Source organism: Canis lupus, chromosome 20 (assembly GCF_003254725.2).
Source record: "Canis lupus dingo isolate Sandy chromosome 20, ASM325472v2, whole genome shotgun sequence".
NCBI lineage: Eukaryota > Metazoa > Chordata > Mammalia > Carnivora > Canidae > Canis > Canis lupus.
Window position 1 is genome coordinate 56,158,541 of NC_064262.1, and position 21,455 is coordinate 56,179,995.

Genomic DNA, 21,455 nt, shown 5'->3' on the forward strand with positions numbered 1-21,455 from the left:
ATAGGTGAGTCTTCTCCATGGCCGGCTCACCCGGGGTAAGCCGCCTGCGCCGTCTGTGACACCTAGACACCCCGGCCGAGGACCAGACAGACAAGACAGATGGACAGCCAGCCCTAGCAGTGCATGAACCCACGACTGGTTTAATGACAACGATGCTGCACTTCACAAGAACAAGGCTAGCTCTGCACCAGGCGCCCCTCCGTCCCCAGCCCCTGCACTTAGCCCCACGCACACTTGCGGCTGCAGACACACTTTGCGCCCCTCTCTCTATCCCAAGGCCCAGGCCCAGTCCACAGGCTGGGGGGCACACAGTCACGAGCACGGCCAGCTCCAGGGCTCTGGCAACTGCACGAGGTGAGGGCGTGGCAGAGTCAGGATCGTTTTCTTAAAAAAAAAAAACACTCAAAGAACGACCAATCAAAATACACACATCTATGTACACTGTCCCTTGTCGTCCCTGTGGCAGGCAGATCAGGGCTGGGGAGGAGGGGTCCCTTCCCCAAGTTCAGGCAGGTTTGGCTGATCGGGAGCTGTGAGCGCTGTCCCCCCACCGCCCGACCCCCCAGTGGGTAGTGGGTGAGCCACCGCTCCTGCCCCATCAGGCTTAAATTTTCTGGGACTGATCTACAAACAAACAAACCCAAAGAAAAATCACAAGTACATATATACACGTGCACACACATGGCCACGGGGACCTGGAGGGGCTCCGTGCAGGCCTCCCTGGCTCTGCAGGACCCACCTCGCCCAGGCCTGCTCCACCCCGTCTGCTCCATCAGCACCCCTTGATCTGAGGCGCGGCGGGGGGGTGGGGAGGATGCTCACAACCTTGGCCACGCCCAGGCTCTCCCTTCCTCCATTTCTCCTGGTCTGGAGACAAGGCAGGAGTGGATGGGCCCATGGGGCAGCTGGACAGAGCAGAGGGCCATGAGGCAGGCTGGGGGAAGCTCAGGAAGTATCTGGAAGGACCTATGGGTGCCTCCTCCCCTGGCTGCCCCAAGGCCAATGGCACCAATGGCAGGACCCAACCAGGGGGCCTAGGGTGTGGCAAGGGGCTAGGGAGGAGGGCCAGATGCCCACAGGAACCCTCTCAGGGTCGAGTCTGCCCTTGGGTTACCCTGACTGGCTGCCCAGCAAGCCGCGAGAACCCGAGTCCTGCTTGGGGACAAAACAGGGCTGTGACCCCCGTTAGTAACAAGGACAGTGCAGGGTCAGGGTAAACACAAGACAGCCGATGGACCTGACTCGTTTTCCTCAGACAAGTCCATCTCAAGATGACGTCCTTCGGCACGGAGACTGCCCAGGGCCTGCTCCTGACGTGGTGCCTCTGGAAGAGTCAGCGGCGTGGCTGCCGGGGCAAGGACAGCAGGACCAGCCGCAGAGAAACCTATCAGGTGGCTCTGTCCCTTCGATCCATGTGCTGACCTCGGCAGTCCGCCCAGCCCCAGGGGTCTGTCCTGTAGGCATGAGTGGTGGTGGCGGTGACGGCGGCAGTGGCAGTGAGCACGTGCTTCTGGGAAGAGCATGCAGCCCCGACGATGCAGCGGCGGACGCAGATGGAAGCAGGCTGGGTCCCAGGAAGTGTCCATCGTGCTCTGAGCACAGCAGCCAAACAGATGGTCCCTGCTGGGGCCACCCAGGATGGAGGGAGCCAGGCCCCCTCCTGCTGGTGCCCGGCCACGTCCCCGCCCCAAACACCGGCTGCCAGGGTTCGCAATCAGGCTTTAATGAGAATCTTCGGGGTCTCTCCAGGCCCGACTCCCCGCCCGCCCCCTCTGGGGACCGTGAGCTGGGGAGGGGAGGGTCCATGCACACCGACGAGAGGTGGTACTCTTCCGACCCGGACGGAGGCCCGAGGGTTTACCGGATCCTGGTGAAGAGGTTGAGCACTGACACGGATTCCTGTGGGGCACAAAGGAGGCACCGCTGAGCCGGCGGCCCTTGGGCGGCCTCCCTGTAATCGCGGGCCACTCAGCCAGGCCACCCGGGCCAGGCGCCAGGCAGCAGGGGGGTGGGAAAAACCTCTGCCTGGAGGGCATGCGGGGCTTCGGGCACAGGGGCCTGCGGGCACCGTTCCCAGGACCCCGAGGTGTGCGGGGAGCCAGGCTCCGAGCACCTGGTACCACGTGGCTGGGGCTGCTCGGCGATGGGGAGCAGAGAGGGGACCCCGGGGAGAGTGTAGCTGACAGGGTAAACAGGGCTGGTCAGGTTGCGGGGCGAGGGGGAGCCCCCAGGACTGAGGCTGAGGGGACGCGCGTGGGGGAACATCTGGCACTGATACCGACCCACTTTACCTTTGTCGAACGGGTTTTGCTAAAGACGTTCCAGAACCTCAGTGTTTCGTCCCCAGCACCAGTGACTATGGCCTCTCCATCGGGGGACATGGCCTGTGGAAGGAGACAGACCCTTCCTCATCCTTTTGTCCTGCAGACACCCCTCCCTGGACAAAGCTACCGGAATGGAGCAGAGGGGCAGAGGGGTGCAGGGGGAGTCAGGGGCTCAAGGGGGTGGGCCCCACCGAGGCTGCACGACAGAGCGAGGTTAGAGCATCCTGGTAAAAATGCAAGGCCGTCCCCCACCCACCGCAAGGAGACACAGTTTGTTCTGTACAATCAGACAAATGATATGTTGGTTTAAACACAAAACATTTTCTTCTGAGAAGAAAAAAACAACGGGGCACATCTGGAGAGAGTGGTCCTTTCTCCAAGCCCAATCAAACGGTGGTCTGGTGAAATGTCCAGACAGCAGCTGAGCACTTGGACCCGGGTTATCCACAGAGACTCCTTCCGTGCGTGTGCACACACACAGATGAGTGGAGGAAGGCAGGGGTGCGGAAAACAGATTCCAGGTGGTGCGACATCCTGGCCTTTACAGATGTCCCCTACTGCAGTCCTGGAGGCTGCCCAGGCCGGGGGATGCTGAGGCAGGGCTGCACAATGCCTCTCAGGCGCATGGGGCAGTGCTGTTCTTCCAGAACCCGGTCAGGGCAGACTCACCAGGTACAGGACCCTGTACGAGTGCCCGGTCAGCTTTGCCACCTGGGTCAGGGACGGGTACTTCCAGACCAGGATCTGGTTCTGTGAGTAGCCGTGCGTGCTCACCTGGGGGCAGAGAAGGCACTGTCAGAACCCAGGCCCCCCTTCGGTGGCCCCAGGGCTCAGATGCAAGCAGTGTGACGCTCCCACCCAGGCAGCGAGGCTGCCGGAGCCTGCGTGTTAGGCTCGCCAAGCAAGAGGCCACAGGGGACAGCCCTTGCTCCCTGCACTCTAGCTGACGGCTGGATTTGACCAGAGCCACACAGCGCCTGAGAACTCTGTGAACTCTCCAGTGCGCGCTGGGTGGGAGGGCCTGCGTCCAGAATGGGCACATCCAGACATTCCAGTCTTCCAAGACATGGGTGGCAGGTGCCCGGCCAAACCTCAGGACCCTAGGGGAAGCCTTGACTGGGCCAGGGCTCCCGCGCAGCCCCCACGCCTGCACACCCAGGCTCCTTTGCCCTGCCTCTTCACTGAGGGACCCTGACGGCTTTCTTTTTTTTTTTTCCTGACGGCTTTCTATCGAGGTGGGACGCATGCATGCTCCTGCCCGCAGGCCCTACCCAGCCCCGCACTCACCAGCTCGTTGGCGTGCTTTGACCAGGCGAGGTTGCACACCTGGGAGCCTGTGTCGATGCACTGCAGTGGCTGCCCTGTGAGTGTGTTCCAGAAGCGGATGCAGCGGTCAGCTGTGCCGCCGCCAGATGCCAGCAGCCCATGCTGGTGTGGGGACCAGGCGATGGCCTTCACAGCCGCCAGATGCTCCGTGTACTGCTGCACGGGGCTCAGGCTGGAGTGGTTCCAGACCAGCAGCTGCGGGGGCAGTGGCAGTGAGACCTCTGAGCTTGTCTCAGCCCCCTGCACCCCGAAACACCTGTGGTGGAAGGGACAGGCCTCAGGCCAGGATGGCAGGGGGCCCGTGGTGCCTACCTTGTTGTCGTTGCCCCCTGAGGCGAGGAGCTGGTGGTCCGTGGACCACTTGAGTCCGCACACCTCCTGCCGGTGGCCCTGCAGTCGCCGCTCTGACTGCAGGGGCGGGGTCCGGATGTCCCTCTGCAGAATCATGCGGTCCCGGCTCCCAGATGAGAGCTGGTCAGCGTTCCAGGCCAGTGCCCCTAGAGGCCAGACAGAGGGCAAGGGAGGCTGAGGCTTTGCCCCCCAGAATCACACCTGTCCCCTGGGAACCAAGCAGCTCCTCACCAACGCGTGCCGTGTGGCCTTCCAGCATGGACAGCTTCTTCCCTGCGGCTGCATCCCAGATCTGCACGAAACCCTTGTGCGTGCCCACGGCCACCAGGTTCCCCTAAGACCAATCACATGGGGAGGGAGCAGACATCAGGCCCCGCATGGGGACCTCTCCCTCACCCTCCTTGCTGCAGGGCCTTGAGGCCATATCTTTGCAAGTTCCTTTGGGCCAAAAGGCTACCTCTCCTTGGAAACCTCTAGGAAGATGGTCACGCCAACACAGAGGTTTGTTAAAATCCAGCTAACAGACACACTAATCATCTGCGCTTCAATGTGCGGCTGCCGCACCAGCTGTGAAGGCGAGGGGGAGCCACCTGCAGGGGATCGAGTGTGACCCAGGGTCTCTGCGGAGGAGCCCTACAACTGTAACCATCTTTCTCAGGCTGGGGACAGGCAGGGGTGCCGATGCCACTCCTGGAGCTTAGACGAGTGACCTCCAGCCTGGGTTCTGGCTCCTGTGGGTCTCTGAAGCCCTCCCAGCACTGTGAAGGGCCCCTGCCAGCGAGACCAGATCTCCCCTGTGCCAGCCCTGCCCAGCCGGGGGACGGGGCCTGTGTACTGACCCGTTCAGACCAGCCCACAGACGTCACTGAGTCCCCTTCCACTGAGAGGTCACAGAGCCGGGTCACCTGGGGAAAGGGGACATGGTCAGTGTGAGTGGACATACTGCCCACTGGGCCTCTGGAAACCCCCTCACCATCTGTTCAACCACCCCCCCCCCTCCCGTCCATCCCCCAAACACCCATTAATTTGCTCAGGCCTGTGGGCCCTGGTGTCAGCGCTGAGACGCAGGGTAACGCAGCTGGAGTGTTCAGGAGGCTGCACGCTGGGAGGGGACACACAGCAGCACAGACCTAGGGGAGGGGCGCCCGGGTGACAAAGCACCATGTCATGGGTGCAGGGCACCAGCTGCTGTGGGCAGAGGAAGGGTGGTCCTCTCTCTGGGGCGGCTTCACTTGCCTCCTAGGAGCCCAGTTGCATTCAGTTTTACTCCTGACAACAGCCCACTCCAAAGAGCAGCGGCCCTAAACCCCAGCTGCCACTCGGAGAGACCCGCTGCCAGGGTAGGTGGGTGGACCGCCACCAGGGAGGGACATGGCCCCCTCAGCTGTCCCCAGGCTGCGCCTCTCCCGCTGACACAGGTGGAGGCCGACTGAGACCCCCACTGCTCCCCCCCCAGCACATGCTCCCCGAGCAGGGCCACCTGGCTGGTGCAAGCGCTCCACAGGTACACGCAGGTCCCCAGCCCCACGCTGAGCACATTGAGGGATGACCAGTCCACCAGGTTCAGGTAGAAGTCGTCCTGCAGCTCCGGGGCATCCAGGACCTTGAAGGGGATCTTGGAGATCTTGCGTGTAGGTTTCCGTGGCGACCGCAGTAGCTTCTGACTACAGAGAGATAGAGACCCCCTCGTGGGTCTGTGCTGGTGTAACCTAAGGCAACCACGGTCTCCTCCCCATTCTGCAGTCCTAGAAGCCGTAGGCTCCCTCTCAGGGTCTCCTACTCACTGGGCCCTGACTCCGGCCGCCCACACGATCCCAGGCTATGCGTGACCCAGTGGCCACCAACCTCTCCACCATCAGATGTTTGGCCGCCTGGAGCTCTGACAGCCACATCATGCCCTTCTGCCTGGCACGTCCTCTGGGGAGCCCTCCCTGACTCCCGTCTGGGTGCAATGCCACGGAGTCTGTGCTGCATCCTCAATGTGGGAGGCGCCCCGGACCACCGCTGTACCCTGAGCCCAGTTCTAGGACCAATCTTGGCTCCCAAGCACCACTTGGCCGCCCGCCCCGTCCCATCCTGGCCCGTGCAGGCCCAGACTCACCTTTTGTTGCTGACTGGGGACAAGGAGTAGGGAGACACATCGTTGCCATCGTCAGGGCTGGAGCGCTTGGTGCTGAGGGAATACTGGGGGCAGGGGAGGGCAGACAACAGCTGAGTGGAGCCTCAGCCTGAGCTCAGGGACCTCCCACTCAGAGCCCTGGTGCCCCTGCCCAGCTGGCGACTGGGCAGGAGTGTGGGGTGCACACTGACCCCGGGGGAAGCACTGGCCAGAGGCATGGCCTGGGCTCCGGGGATCCAGAGAAGCAAACCAGGCCTCATGACCAAGGCCTCTGGACTGTGACTTGCCAGTGTCCACCTCTCCACCCCCCCAGCCACCAGCCCCCCAGCCATCTCTGAGGAGACCCAAACAGGCTCCGACACCGCCCCGGGGCTGCCCCAAGGCTCAGGACCATGCACATGAGATCTGCCCCAGGGCTGCCTTCGTGGCAGTAGGAGAGCAAACTCTTGGCTGGAGACATGGGGTTAAGTGGCTCCCAAGGGGAGCTCGGGAGGAACAAGTGGGGAGGCCAAGCCGGGTGGCCTGGAGTGGTGTAGGCTGCCAGCCGGGAGGCAGCAGGCTCACCGTAAACAGACCCTTCTTCTCGGGCGTGGAAGGCTGCAGCCGGCGGTCCTCTGTCTGCGGGTCCTGCACCTTCTCGATGCCGGCTCCCAGCAGCTCGTTCTTCAGCAAGGCAGAGTAGGCCAGGCCGTCTGCGGGCAGGGGCTCCATGAGGCCAGGGAGGGGCTGGGGGGGGGGTGGCTGGGGCAGGGGGACCGGACTCCTGACCTTTGCCGTTGTCTGACGTGGCATCCTTGGCTTTCCGATTTTGGCTGGGGGACTTCTCATTCTCCTGTGGGAGGGAGGGAAAGGAGGCAGGGCCAGCTGGAGCAACCTGCCCAGCCCCCCCCGCCCCGGACCCCCTGCCCTCTGGGCAGCCCCTCACATTGATCCTGTGGAAATTCACGCTCCAGTTGGCACCAGCTCTGGAGGGGATGAAGCGGTCTCCATGCTTGCTGGGGGAGGACACGGGAGAGTTGGCAGGCGTCAGGGTTCGCCGCATCTCCGCAACCTGCAATGACGGCAGGGCTGGTGCCTCAGAGCCCCCCAGCATGAAGTGCCAAGGCCAGCCTCTCCTCTCAGACCCGGAGGCCGGGCCTAGCCTGGCTCCTTGCACTCAGTCTCTGGCCACCGAACCAGGGGATTGATTTCGAGGTCCAGGAGGAGAGGTGAAATGGTAGGTGAGCCATGCGCTCGGTTTGGCGTGACAGGGCTTTTATTTCCCAGCCATCACAAACAGCTAGAGAGGGGACAGTACAGACCTAAGGCCCCTGACTCCCTGGGTACTGAGAGCTGCTGCCCCATCTCCATCAAACAAGGACGGTCCCTCCACAGAACCTCGACTCAGCAGAACCAGGAAGTAGGCGCGGGGGTATAGCTCCCAGCCAAGCAGCCCACCCCTCTCAACTGTTGCAGGAATGTCCTTTCTCTCTTTTTTTCTTATACTTTATTTACTTATTTGAGAGAAAGCGAGCACGGTGGGGGGTGGGGGGGCACAACTCTCCACTGAGCAGGGAGCCCTGACACAGGACTCAATCCCAGGACCCTGAGATCCTGACCTGAGCCAAAGGCAGATGCTAAGCTGACTGAACCACCCAGGCACCCCTGGAAGGTCCTTTTCCTATAAGGGATCTGCTGTGGGTTCAACTGTGTCTCCCAGAAGGACATGAAGTTCTATCCCCCAGCACCTGGGAAGTGACTTTATTCAGACACAGAGTCTTTGCAGGTGTAATTCAGTTAAGACAAGACCATCCTGGGGGCGTCTGGGTGGCTCAGTGGTTGAGCGACTGCCTTGGGCCCAGGGTGTGACCCCGGGGTCCTGGGATCCAGGCCTGCATCGGGCTCCCTACAAGGATTCTGCTTCTCCCTCTGCTTGTGTGTCTGCCTCTGGGTCTCTCATGAACAAATAAATAAAATCTTTAAAAAAAAAAAAAAGACCATCCTGGAGTGGGATGGGCCCCAAATCCACACCTTGTGTCCTAAGAGTCAGAGACTCCCAACACACAGAGAAGGGGACATGATGATAAGGCAGAGATGGGAGTGATGGCTCTGAAGCCAAGGACTGCTGGCCACATCAGGAGCTGAGAGAGGCAAAGGATGCCCCCACGGGGCCCCCAGAAGGAGCATGGCCCTGGGATACCTCGGGTGGAGCCTGATTGCCAGGCGCCGAGCTTAGAGAGTGCTGAGGGGAGCAGCAGGTACAGCCTGGGGCAGGTCAGGAGCCCAGGACACAGGCGGCATGGCTGAGAGGGGTGGGGCACAGGAAAGAGGCACCTCCAAACTCTGCTGGGTTCCTGCAGATAAGGACAGGGCCACCTCAGGCCACCATCACACTTCTGCCTGGTCAGGCGAGCCCCACAGCTCTGAGCCCCTGGGCCCTTCACCTCCTTCTCTGGAGACTGGGAGGGCAGCTCATGTCCCCTGGCCCCCTAGGCAGTCCCGAGCATGGCCCCACAGGAACAGAGGGGGAGCCGATGGTCCATGAGGGCTCCAGCAGCAGGAGGCACACTGGCAGCCCGAGGACTCCCTGGTGTGTGGCTGTGCCTCTCACCTGCCCAGCACCCCATCCCCTGCAGGCTGAAGCCCAGTGGCTCACTGCACCCCTCCAGCCCCCAACCGCGTGGAGCCAGGACTGCACCAGTGGGGCTGCGGTGCCAGGTACTCACGCAGGGCATCGTGTTCTCATTCTGAACAACAATCTGCCGCAGGAGGCGCCGCTCATACTCCTGGTCCATGGCGCCGCAGGGCAGGCACAGCCTGCCGGCCAAGGTCAGCAGGCCAAGGTCAGCCTGGAGCAGGAAGGACAGAAGAGGTCAGCACCAGTGAGGAGCAGCTCCCTCCACTGCCTGGTGACCACAGGAAACCCCGTGGTGACGGCGGAGTCCTTCTACCATGTGTAGGGCCTTCCTCCCAGGAGCCCAGGGTGCACCCCACAGGCCAGAGAGGCCCCAGGGGGATGGGATGGGGAGGACCGGGACTCCTCTGAGGGACCGTCTGCCAGACCTCCTGGCTTTGTCCTGGTTAGTGCAAGTCTCTCATCTATTCCTGGGCCACGGGGCTCACGCTGGGACCACCCCTCCAACCCATGCACCCCATCGTGCTGCCTTCCTGCTTCAGATCCTCGGAGGCCACAAGCTGCCCCCAGACCATGTGCAGCCCTGAGGTGGGGGCTGGACAAGAGCTACCGTCTCAGCATGGATTCCTCCCTGAATAGGGCAGCCTCTGGGTCCTAATGCAAGAACCAGACCACAGTCCTTAACCTACAGGCACTTGTGTGTACACAAGTGGGGTGGGATTCAGCAGCTCCACTCTGCTCCTGGCCAGTGTGCAGAGCTCACACCCACCTCCCACTGAGTTCATCCCAGCTTGGAAGGCTTCTCTGAAGAGGAGTAAGAAGAGGGGAGGCAGGGAAGAATGTTCTAGAAGGAGGAACACATGGAGGCAAGAAAGGGCTGTGCGCAAGGGGGAGGGAGTAGCCACCTCTGAGAGGAGGATGCTCTTCGCCATGAGGCCGGACACCAGGCCCACTGCCAGCAGCTGCTTCCAGAAGCCAACATGAAACATTTGCCAGCCCTACCTCCCCAGAGGCACCACAGAGCCTCTGGAGGCTGATGTAAGACTTTGCAGGGACAGAGCCTGGCACAGAGGGGGCTCAGAGGACTGCAGCTTCCCCCAGTGCACCTGCTCTCTGGCCCAGACCCCCTGTGCACCCACAGTCACCGTCACTGGGCTACTCTGGCTGGAGCCTGGGTCCATGACAGGAAAACATCAAGTTAAAAAACAAAGGCTGGTCAAAAATTGTTAGTTTATGAATTCCAAGGTGTAAAGCCCTGGAGACATCAATACTCGCCTTTAAAACAATTGTGGCAAAAGACACTGTAACCACTGTAAGTGCACAGCTCAGCAGCACGATCACACTGTCCTGCAACCACCCCCAGCATCCGTCTCCAGAACTTTCTCATCTTCCCCAAACTGAGACTCTGTCCCCAGGAAGCACGGACTCCCCGCTCCCATCTCCACGAGCTTCCGGAGAAGCCTCACACACACACACACACAGCCACGTGCCCCATGAATTCCACTTGTAGGCACACACCCAGGAGGGAGGAAGGCAGACGCACGCCGGAACTAGTACTCTAACGCCCTGACTAGCATTACTCCTAGTAGCCACTCAGAAAAAGACTCCCCAGTGTCCGTCCACAGATGAAGGACAAACAGTGGGGGCCACCCACACACTGGATGTTACTCAACCTTATAAAGAAAGGACGTTCTGATGCCTGAGGACACTGCTCTCAGCAAGAGAAGCCAGACACAGGAGGACACCTCCTGTATGACCCCACTCATAGGGGGTCCCCAGAGGGTCCCATCCACGAGACTCCTGAGAAAAGTACTAGCTTCACCTCACCCGGAAGGGAACAAACCTGGGTATATACCACTTGGCCCTCTCCAGGTGTGGCCACACCAGGATATACTGAGGCCAATCCAAGTCCCCAAACAGCCTCTCTGATGGGTTCCAGGGCCAGTGGCTGAAGGGCAGGCATGAGCCAGTTCAGTCTTTGACCCTCCCCTGCAATCATGGGACACAGAGGCCGGGCCTGACGTGGTCCAGGCCCAGAGCCGGACACTCAGCCAAAGCCAAGCCAGCTGGACTCAACTCGGAGGCAAAAGAACGCAGCCACCAGCCACCACAGTGTGTCCCACAGCTTGTACCATGTTAGCAGGCTCGCACATCTTAGCTGGGGCTCCCAGTGCATGGCCTCACAAACTGCGAGCTTGCACTACCGCCTCATGCACGTGGACATGTGATGGCTGAGCGAGGGGCAGCAACACCTCAGGGTCACATGGGGGCAGGGAAAGGGGCTCCTGCCCAAAGGCCTGACTGTCTGTGGCCACCGGCCCCCAGGGTCCTCCCTCCACTGGGCCTGGCGTTCCTCTGAGCTCCCCCGGCCTCTGTCCTCCCCACAGGGCCACAGAGTGGGCCTCCTGCTTGGTGAGCAAAGTGGGGCTGAGGCCCTCTGGCTGGGGTAAACCTGTGGGAACAGCCATCCCCTTCTTGGCCACCACCCCCCTTGCATGTACCCTGAATGCCCCAGCAGAGGTCCCCAGACTGGTTCAGCCCATTTGTCACTGAGTCCAGAAGCGAGTGATGGCTGTGTCCCTCACTTCTCTGGGGGTGAGACCCCTTTTCCCACCTTCCCCTTCCAGGCCAGCTCCACGTCGACCTACTGGTCTGCCCCAGGAACAAACCCCAACCACCGTGACCACTCCTGGGGCGGCATGCCCATACGAATTTCTGTCCAGGCCAGAGACGCCCATTCAGAAGACAGTCCTGAGAGTGAGGCTGAGCCACATGCACACCAAGGCTGAGCTCCAGGAGGCCAGCAGCCACTTTGAGGACTGAGAATTCCTTCCCAAGCAGGAGGAAGAGGGACCGGAAGAGGAGCAACCACGGCTCCATTCTGGTAAGTCTTACCATTGAGGGGTACTTTCCCAGAGTTGGGCCAGTCAGCTGTCCTCTCCCCTTTGCAGACAAGGAAACGAGGGTTAGAGAGGAAGCTATCTCCCTTGGCCACTGTGTGCAGAGTGAAGCCCACCTGGCCCACCAGGCAGTGAGCCCTGGGGGGACCAGGTGAAGGCCATGCGCAGTCCCTACGCTCAGGGGACGCCCCTCTCTGGCTCTCCCCAGGCAGGGCTGCTCAGGGCCAGGGTGGCTTAGGGGAATGAGAAACCTCAGCACGGGGAACAGTCACACTGTGCACTACGGGGCTCTAAACCTCTCAGCCCAGGTAGGCTCACTTCCAATGGAAACCAGACCCTCTGCTCACAGAGCAAGGCCACCACGCTTATGTCCTCAGGTGACTCCGTGTGAGGACAGCAGGGCCCAGGAGAAACGAAGTGTCCAGAAGGCAAGACAAACCACAAATGGTTTTATTTAAAAAGACGACACAACCGGGAGAAATATGTGCCAGGCGCGGGAGACACAGAGTGGTGCAGGGTGGGAGCGTGGCCTTCCTGAGAAAAGACGCCCACCCTCGCCAGCACTGGAGGGCAGCAGGTGCCCACCTCCGGCGCCCCCTCCGGCCGCCCAGCCGCAGGGAGAAGGCAGGCTCACATGCTCCCCAGCAGGAGCTGAGACCCGACTTCTAAGGACGGCAATTTGGCAGCTGCTTCCTAATTTTCAAACGCACATCCTTTCTGATGCAGTAGCTCTGCTTCTAAGAATTTGCCCATAGTAGCTGTGTGTGCAAAACCACGCGTCCAAGGACAGCGTCGGCAGGCTGGTTCCCCACCAGGGGACAGGGCAGCCAGCGCGGTGCAGGCTCCCTCCGGGGGCCCGGGGCACATCGGGCAGCCCAGGTTGGCTGTGGGAGACACCGAGGGGGCAGGGGCCCGGAGCAGAGGGAGCCTGGTTTCCTCAGGTGTGGCAGCTTGTATTTCTTGGATTCTGTGTCCCGTGAACGTGTTCGCCAAAGAAACAGGCCAGCGGGGGAGATGGAGCTGCGGGGCCCAGGGCCGGGGTGCGGCCAGCAGGGCACCCTGGCCTCTGTCCCTCAGACGAGAAGGTCCTCCTGATACAATACCCAACAGCCTGCGGTGATGCTTCTGTGAACGAGCTGTCATCTGCTTCCCTGCTCCCCCCTCCATGGCTGAGCCCGAGCTGGAAGGCAGCAGGGGATCTGGTGTCCAGGTCAGGTAGGGGGGCCAGAGCCCTCGGCCACTCGCTGCCACTGTCCCCTCCACGGGGTACGGTCACTGGGGGACCAGTGCACCTAGCAAGCCAACCCTTAAGAAGGGGGTCTCCTGGGGCAGCCCTGGTGGCACAGCGGTTTGGTGCCGCCTGCAGCCTGGGGTGTGATCCTGGAGACCCGGGATCGAGTCCCGCATCGGGCTCCCTGCATGAAGCCTGCTTCTCCCTCTGCCTCTCTCTCTCTGTCTCTATGAATAAATAAATAAAATCTTAAAAAAAAAAAAAGAAGGGGGTCTCCCCTTCTCTCGCAGTGGCCCCCGGAATGAAGAGCCAGGAGGCCCACCTTCTGCCCCTGCCTCAGACAAGCTTCCAACCTGCACGCCTGTTCTTCTGGGAGATGGCCAGCACCCCAGTCACCTCACAGGACAAGGAGGTTCCCACACAGCAGAAACTAGTGTCTGCACAGGTCAGGGACTGCCCAGGCCCCCAGGCTCCCCTCCCGGGCGCTGGCCATGTTCCTCACCCATCTGGGGCCTGAGAGCAGGCCCGTTCCCACCAGCAGCAATGGAGCGCAGCCTCCGCAGCTCCCCGCTAGCCCCGACCTCGCCCAGCCCCGGGAGCGGTGCTCACGTGGCTTCCACCGACTGGGAACTCAGCAAGGATGGCTTACTCTAGGCGCGACCCAGTGGTTCTTGCTGGGACCATCCTCCTTCCCCAACCCCCAGGGGACACTGGGTGGTGTCTGGGGACATGTGTGGTTGTCACGACTAGGGTAGTCCTGGCATGGAGGGGTGGGGCCGGGGACACCCTCTCAGAGAGTGGTCCGGCTGGAATGTTCAGTGCCCGGCAGACCTGCTCTGGGGCCGGGCCAGGGAGGCCAGCAAATGAGGGAGATGATGAGACACGTGGCTGAGCCTGGCGTGAGCAAGGACCAATGACACAACATGTGGCACTTCCACCTGCCTCCCAGCCTCCCGGATCAGGGTGCAGCCACGGGGGGCATCACAGGGGCACTGGCCTGGACACGTAGCAGTCCCGTCTCCAGGCCTGGGTGCAGCACAGGCCACATCTCCTCCCAAGTTCGTGCTGGGCCCAGGACGGAGCACTCTGCTTCCAGAAGCGCTCACCAAATTTCAAGTTCTCGAAGGTCCTGTTTATCTCGAAAAACCGGTCCCTCCTGGGGTAGAAGTTGTAAGGCTCTTCAGTAAGCCAAAAGAAATGAAATGTCCCCACAACAGGGCTTTCACGACTTGGTGTTTGAGGATGACCTTGGCCTGGGTCTGGCTACCTATGAAATGGAGTACACCAGTAGCTCTTCCCATTGTGATGACCACATGTCCTTGACACCACCCGGCGTCCCCTGGCAAACTGTCCTGGGTGAGGGTAACTCCAGTTTCTGTGGGAGAAGCCATCTGCCAACAGGTCGAGGTCAAGTGGCACCTGGTATTACCCACACGGGTATGAAGGAGCCTGTGGACACACACCCTGCCATGTTCCGTGTGGGCACAGGGCCCCAAATGAACAGGATACCACTCTTGGCCCCTGTCACAATGACAGCGGCAGATCCTGCCCCCACCCTTCCTCGGGCCAGCATAGCTCCAGGTCCTCTACTTAATTCCTCCCCCAGGTGCAATGCTATCTCCCTTCCACAAAGGAGGAACCGGCTGGGAGCACCCGTAGCTGCTCAGATTATGCTGCTGCCCCAGCGGGAAGAGTCCCCAGGCCCAGCACCTGAGCCAGCTGCTTGAAGATCAAAGGCCTGCTCTGGATTGGGGCATCACATCATACCACATGTGAATATTTGCTGGTGGCTTCTCGCAGGAACCATCCACCAATAAGGAATATACTGGTAAATGGCTATGGGTTCCCTGGGAACTGCCACCAGAGGGCACAGCCCATCACAGGACCCCTGAACTCTCCAGAGGAACGTGCACCTGAGAGATCCACAGGCAGAGGCTGCCAGAGACCCGGGGGCAGCTCTGGATGCTCCCACACTACGGACTAGCAGCCCTTTCCTCCTGAGAAGACCGGAACGTCTTGCCGGGGGCCCAGGAGGTGGTCATATTCTTCTCAGCTGGTCTCTAAGAGGTTGGGGAAGTAGCACATGAGAAAGATCCAACGAGAAAAAGGGGGAGTTGTTCCATCTTCTGCTCACATGGGAGCCTCTGGCTTTGCTGCTTCTGTCTCCGCTCAGGCAGACTTGTAAGCAGTCCTCACAGCACCCCCCCCCAACACACACACACACACACACACACACACACACACACAACACCATACAGTCCTAGAAAGGTCTATCAGATAAAGATAAAGGAGGGCTTCAGAAAAGGGCAGACCTGGCTTTGAGTCCTGGCTTCAACTCCTACTGGCCCAGCAGCTTCTCTCTGAAGTGGGTTAAAGGGATATGGCCACCTATGTTGCTATAAAACTGGGCGGGACTTCTCTGAAGCAGCCAGCAGTGTGCCTGACCCAGAGGAGAGGGAGAGGAGAGGCTAGGAAGTGGTGGCTGATCCCAGGGCCTCGGTGACAGGAGCACAACAGACCCCAGATATGCCTGCCTCCTGCTCCTCTGTCGGCAGCGTGTGTGGTCTGTGGCACAGGGAGGTTCCCCAGCGGCCATGGCTGCTGCTGTTCAGTGAGGAGCTGGCCCCAGCTGCAGGCTGGGTGGCCAGGTGGAGCCCCTTCTCCTCCCTCACTGCCCCTGCAGGGGAGAAGAATGGATCTCTCACAAGAGGAGGGAAGGCTATGGTCAGTAAGAGATGTAGAGCCGTGTGATGGAGGGCTGGCCATGGCCTCTAGACCTCAACTAGAATGCCAGCTCCTAGGAGCCCAATAGTTGCTGCACAGAATGGGATTTTTGAAGAGGGAGGTCCCCCCTGGCAGAGGGAACATGATGAGCTCGTGGTCCCTCACCTCTCACTATAGCGAAAGGCAAGGCCTGGAAGAGCTGGCATCTAAATGGCACCTAACACAGGTGCTCCTGACACAGGTGACAATGTGCCTCCCCTGGGGGGCTGATGTGAATCACCATGAGAGGCAAGTTGTTTCTGGGGAGGCCAGAAGGGGCTGGTGCCTGAGGAGCAAGTTCCAGCATGCATTCACTCAGTGAATGCTGACCGCCCCCCCTCCCCACTCTGTACGGGCAGGCCCTGGGCTGATCAAGGAGTCCTGTCCCCCAGGGCTGGCAGTCTAGAGGATGTGGCTTTCTGGAGCAAAGGCTCTCCCTTTTTACTCTGTGACAAGGGTCGTGAGAGCACACACCTGGCTCCCCAGGTGAGCACTGCTGCTCTAAGCCTCAGAAGCGGGCCCAAGGTCAAGCCACTCATCTCCCAGCTCTCGGCACTGCAAGGTACCCATTCCCCAGTGTGATGTGGTGAGACATCTGGGCCACAAAGGTGTAGGGTCCACAGCAGCCCAGAGGATGCAAACCCCCACGCAAAGGAAAGAAAACTTGGCGACGGCACCTGAACGATGTATGCTCACTTATGTGACTGCAGCTGTGGTTTACGTCAGAGGGCCAGATCTCAAGGCTGGACAGGCCTTAAAGGCTTCAGAGTGAGCCCCCTCACGACTGCATCTGCTTGCACACCTGCAGGGACAGGGAGCTGACCCTCTCAGGGAGCCCTGAGCATCAGAAAGTGCATCCTCAATAGGTCTCACCATGGATCCCACTTCCGGGTCCCAGGTAAGGACAGAAGGAAACCCTAAAACCTAGTATGCTTTGGGCAGGGAACCCCAACCATGCCTGCTGACACTGTGGCCCCATCCTTCTCTGTGGGCAGCCGTCACGGGCACCACAGGCGGCTGAGCAGCATCCCTGGCCCCCACCCACTTGATGCCAGAACACCCCCAGTATGATAACCATAAACATCGCTAGACGTTGCTTCCAGGAGAGAAACCCTGCTTTACGGGAATCCTTAAGGGGAAGAGTGGCTTCCCTCAGGCTCAGTAGACCAGCGCTGACCTTTCTCTTGCTGTTCAGCCTTAAGTGCAGACAGACAAGCTCCAAGAAGCAGTCAGACCCTCTCTTGCTCACTCCATCCTTTCCCCACGCTACCTCCTGCCCAGCCAGCGTCTCCTTTTTTCCTCTTATTGTAGGACACTATGCAAACACAGCCTGGCATGTCTGTCCCATGCAAATCAGTGGTTTCTTCCTCTGGAAGGAGAATATGCAAAAAGGCACCGGAATCTGGAAGGAATGGTCTGCTGCTCTAGAGAACTGCACATGTCTGGGGAGGCTGGGTGTAAGGAGCACGCTGGAGGCAGGAAGAGGGAAAGGGAAGGCTGAAAGCACACTCTACCAGGCCGGGCCGTGTCCTGGGGCCAGTGGCAGGGAGGTGGGGCAGGACGGGGAGCCAGGAGTAGCGAGAGATGTGCCTCTATGGACCGAAGGTGGGGTCACGTGGAGAGGAGCACTGGGGAGCAGGGGGACCAGGCTGTGCCTGCCCAGTCCAGGTGAGGAAGCCAGGTGGGCCTGAGAGGAGGGGGGCAGAGAGGAGGGCCCCAAGTGAGGCTGGGGTGGGGAAGGTGCAAGGAAAGAGTGGCCTCTTCTGGGCTAACTCAACCCGGGTGCCTGCAGGACAACCAAACAACGACTGGCACCGGCCACATGGGCCTGGAGTTCTGGAGCCAGCCTCAGGCACCAGCAGCAAATGAGGACAGGAAGCTAAGTGTGCCCGCCAAGAAAGCATGTGGAGAGCAGACAAGCATCTGGGTTCAAATCAGAAATAAGGGTCGCCACACGAGAACCTGTACTCAACTGTTCGTAGAGGCTATATCTGTAACAGGTAATAGGTGGAAACAGCCCAAGTGTCCAGCAGCTGGCGAGTGGAGAAGCATAATGTGTCCCCCCACACAGGGGCAGATCACTGGGCCACGAACAGGGGCAAGGTGCCCACACGCTGTCCCAGGGACGGACCCTGGGTCCATGACACTCAGGGAGGGAACCAGACACAGGAGGCCCCACAGTGTGTGAGTCCACGTGTGTGACACGTCCAGGACAGGCTCATCCACGGACAGGGAGGGGGCTCGTGGGGGCCGGAGGCTGGGGAGGGTATAGAACTGATGCGTAAAGGAAAGGTTTGTTCAGAATGATGAGAATGCTTTGGAATTAGTGGGGATAGATGCAAAAGCTGAAGACCACTGGCCTCTGTACTTTAAATTGGTGAACCATATGGTGCGGGAATTATATCTGAATAGATCTATTACCAACAAAAATTCAGCAAATAAATAACGAAAAGAAGGGCCAGTGAAGGAGTCTGCTCACTGGCAGGCAGGTATACGAAGCCACAGAGAGTGGAGTCCACAGTCCACTTTTGGGGGGCAGGGGTCATTTATTAGGCACGATGGTTGAGGACTGAACCACTGGTGGGACGCACCATGTGCTCCTGTACCAGTCTCAAGCGAGGAAGCCATAGCAGGAGAAATTAGTCACTTGCCAAGGATGCATGGCTGCTGGGGACACCAATGTCCCCCATCCAGAACGTCAATGCCACATGAGAAGGAGCTCTGGTTGCATGTGGAGTCCCAGCGCTCAGCAGGAGCTGCAGGACGCATCTGGCTCAACACGCCCCCCCGCCCCCCCCCCCCCCCCCCCACACACACACCTGTGGCTGCTCTGCACACACCAAATCTCAGGCAGGTGCAGTGAGAGGTAGCCAGGGCGGTGACCAGTGGACTTGACAAGCAGGAGGCTACTAGGGTCTGTGAGGGACCAGAAGCTGCATGGTGGGAAGCAGCTGGGCAGAAGAGGGGCAGCCTAGTAGTCCTTTCCCAGCTCTCGAGGCCTCTGGCTCCCTGTGCCAACTCCCAGAAGGGGCCAAACGCACCCTATCCTCGGGCCACTCCCGCCCTTGAGCACCCACTCAGGCCAGTGCTCTGGAGCTCCAGCCTTACCAGGCACTATGCAGGCCCTGGGGAGGTCCCTGCCCTCAGAGGGCTCTTGGTCTCAACCCAGGCCCAAGTCTCCCCCCGACACTGTGGATATTTGGGGCCATCCTGAGCACTGGGTGGGGAAGGGGGGCAGCATCCCTGACCCCACCCACTCGACACCATGAGCACCCACAGTCGTGATCACCACAGATATCCCAGACAGCACCAATGTCTCGGCTGAGAACCTCTGCTCCAGGGCGGCCCTGGTGGTGCAGCAGTTTAGCGCCGCCTGCAGCCCAGGGCAGGATCCTGGAGTCGCGGGATCGAGTCCCACGTCAGGCTCTCTGCATGGAGCCTGCTTCTCCCTCTGCCTGTGCCTCTGCCTCTCTCTCTCTCTCTCCCTGCATCTCTATGAATAAATAAAGTCTTAAAAATATATATATATATTAAAAAAATGTTATTAAAAAAAAAAAAAAAGAACCTCTGCTCCAGGAGAGAGTTACGATGGCACTGCCATTCTGCTGGTTCCTAAAAGACCAAGTCTCTTGATCTTGACACCTGACATGGGTCCCCAGGATCAGCCCTCCAAAAGAATGATCTAGGATCCTCGCCTGGCTCGGTGCTACCAGGCAAAAGGTCCCCACACCCACCAGGCCAGAGGCCCCAACCGAATAGCACGGGGAGATCTCCTGCTCAAAGAGAGGGCCTGGTGTGAGAATGGAGGCAGACCGGCTTTTGAAGACTCACCGCTTCCCCAGCTGCTTCCCAGCACTTCTCCCCTGGCCCCAAACAGCTACCACCACCGGCTGGGCCCCGGGGTCTGAGATTTCCCCCAGAGAAGCAGTCATGGGAGCCTGAAGAGCCAGGCCGGCTAGCTTCCCAGACACTGCCCACCACCCAGCAAAGCAACTGTCCTTTGAACCGAGAGCCATCCACGGGCCAGAAGCCTGGATGCAGAGCGGGAGAGCCCATCACCCTCCCTAAAACGCTCCTGGAGCAGTGGAACCCCGCTCACTCGGCACTCGGCGCAGCACCCTGGGCTCGGAAGGCAGCCAGCCAGTCTAGTACTCCTGAGACGGAAGGGACCCTTGACCTCAGAGGCCTGGACGGCCCACGGGAAATTCTGGACGAACAACAGCCTAGGATGCGTTCTAGGGGACAATGCCCCCGCTCTGAGGATTGTCCCCAGATCCCATCAGCCTCTAGTGTGCAGATCCCCGGCGGGGTGGCGGAGACCACCCGACCTCCTTCATTTCAAAGATCCTCTCACCTGTCCCCGATTTGGGGTAAGGGAAACACCTGTGTATGTTGCGGTGGCCTGTTTCTCCTTTGGGTAAATCCTCCCCCACTGAAGGTAAGGGAAGAAGTTGGGGGGGGGGGGCGAGGCGAAGGGGGAGGGTGCAGCCTCACCCACAGGAGGCATGAGGTCATCACTCCGCGGACTGGAGTGAAAGCAGGAGGGCTAGTTCCCAGTAGGGCGGGCAGCTGAAAGAGGGGATGATTTCTCGGGGACGACGACGCAGGTCTGGGCCAGGCAGGTGCAGAGGGGAGGGTCTCCCGCTTCGGGCTGGACTGGGGGTGCAGGGCCAATGGGTGGGGTGGGGGGGGCATGGCTGTGATGGGAGCAGCACTCCCCACGGGGGGCTCCCGGGAAGAGCCCTGGGATGACAGGGTGGCTGGGCAGAGGTGGGGGTCCGGGCCCCCACGGAGAGCTGGACCCGGGCGGGCTGGCGGCGCGGGGGGCGCACGGGGGGCGCCTCGGGGTCTCGGGGCCGCAGGGCGGGGGGAGGGGGCGAGCCCGGCTGGGCCGTGACAGCCACGGGGGCAGCCTCGGTCGGGGCAGGGCTGGAGGAGGCCCGGGCTGGGCGCTTCTCGGGGACAGCTCGGCCGCGGCCTCACGAGCGGGGCTCGGGGGCTGCCGGCGGGAGCGGGGGGGCTCGGCCGCAGGGGGCTCGGGAGGGGCGACGCCGGCGCGGCGATGCGGAGGTCACCTGGGCCCGGCGCGGCTCGGGGGGCGGCGTCCGGGGCCGCCGGCTCGGAGTCAGGGGCCCCGGGTGGGCCCGCGCCGCCGTCCGGCCCTGCCCGGCTCGGGGTGGGGGGGTCGCGGCCCGGGCCCGGGGGGCGGGTCCCCGCCCCCGCCCCGCGGCCGCCTCACCTGGCTCGCTCCGGTCGCCCGCTGGCTCCGCCGACCCCGCCTCTCCCGGCGCCGCGCCGGCCTCCGCCGCCCACAGCTGCACCGGCCGGGCCGCGACCGCCGCCGACGGGACCCCGGGCTCCGCGCTCCTTAATATGGCGGCGGTCGCTGTTCCGCGGCCTCCCGGAGCCCTCCTCCGCCGCGCGCGCTCCCGCGGCCGGCCACGCCCCCGCGCCGGCGCGCTGCGTGCGGCCGCCACGCCCCGCCCACCCGCGCGCCCGCGCCGCGCGCCCCGCCACGCCCACCCGCGCGACTGCGCCTGCGCGCGGCGGGCATCTCGGGAGGACGTGACGTAGCCCGCGATTCGAATCAATACAGGAAGCGCGGCGCCAAGCGTTGCCACGGGCGACCGGGGCGGGCGGGGTCGTGGTCCGAGCGGGGGACAGGCTCGGGCCGGGCACTGAAGGGCAGACCCTCCCCTGCCTCCCCGGGCGGGCGCGTCCCACAGCAGGTGCACGTCTGGGTCGGGCCGACCCCGCTGCCCCCGCGGGACGGTGGTTCAGTCCGCGGACTGCGCTCGCACCCAGCGCTGGCCCAGGGGAGGGACAA

At 61.4% G+C, this 21,455-nt stretch overlaps 1 protein-coding gene across 2 annotated transcripts; it reads right to left on the reverse strand.

Annotated features, from left to right (window-relative positions):
• Positions 1 to 120: 120 nt before the first annotated feature.
• On the reverse strand, positions 121 to 21,040 carry FZR1 (fizzy and cell division cycle 20 related 1). 2 transcript variants are annotated; one of them, XM_025456925.3, is made up of 14 exons: positions 20,868 to 21,040; positions 8,826 to 8,948; positions 7,046 to 7,171; positions 6,889 to 6,952; positions 6,685 to 6,812; positions 6,103 to 6,185; positions 5,482 to 5,665; positions 4,841 to 4,906; positions 4,233 to 4,335; positions 3,963 to 4,147; positions 3,612 to 3,845; positions 2,994 to 3,098; positions 2,283 to 2,384; positions 121 to 1,899 (listed from the first exon to the last, which is right to left on the reverse strand). In XM_025456925.3, exons 2-14 carry the CDS (start codon positions 8,892 to 8,894, stop codon positions 1,858 to 1,860), a joined length of 1,491 nt encoding a protein of 496 aa, XP_025312710.1. In that variant the 5' UTR covers positions 8,895 to 8,948; positions 20,868 to 21,040; the 3' UTR covers positions 121 to 1,857. The 2 variants fall into 2 exon arrangements, with proteins under 2 accessions (XP_025312710.1, XP_025312711.1); XM_025456926.3 differs by lacking the exon at positions 20,868 to 21,040 and having other exon boundaries at positions 2,292 to 2,384.
• Positions 21,041 to 21,455: the final 415 nt, after the last annotated feature.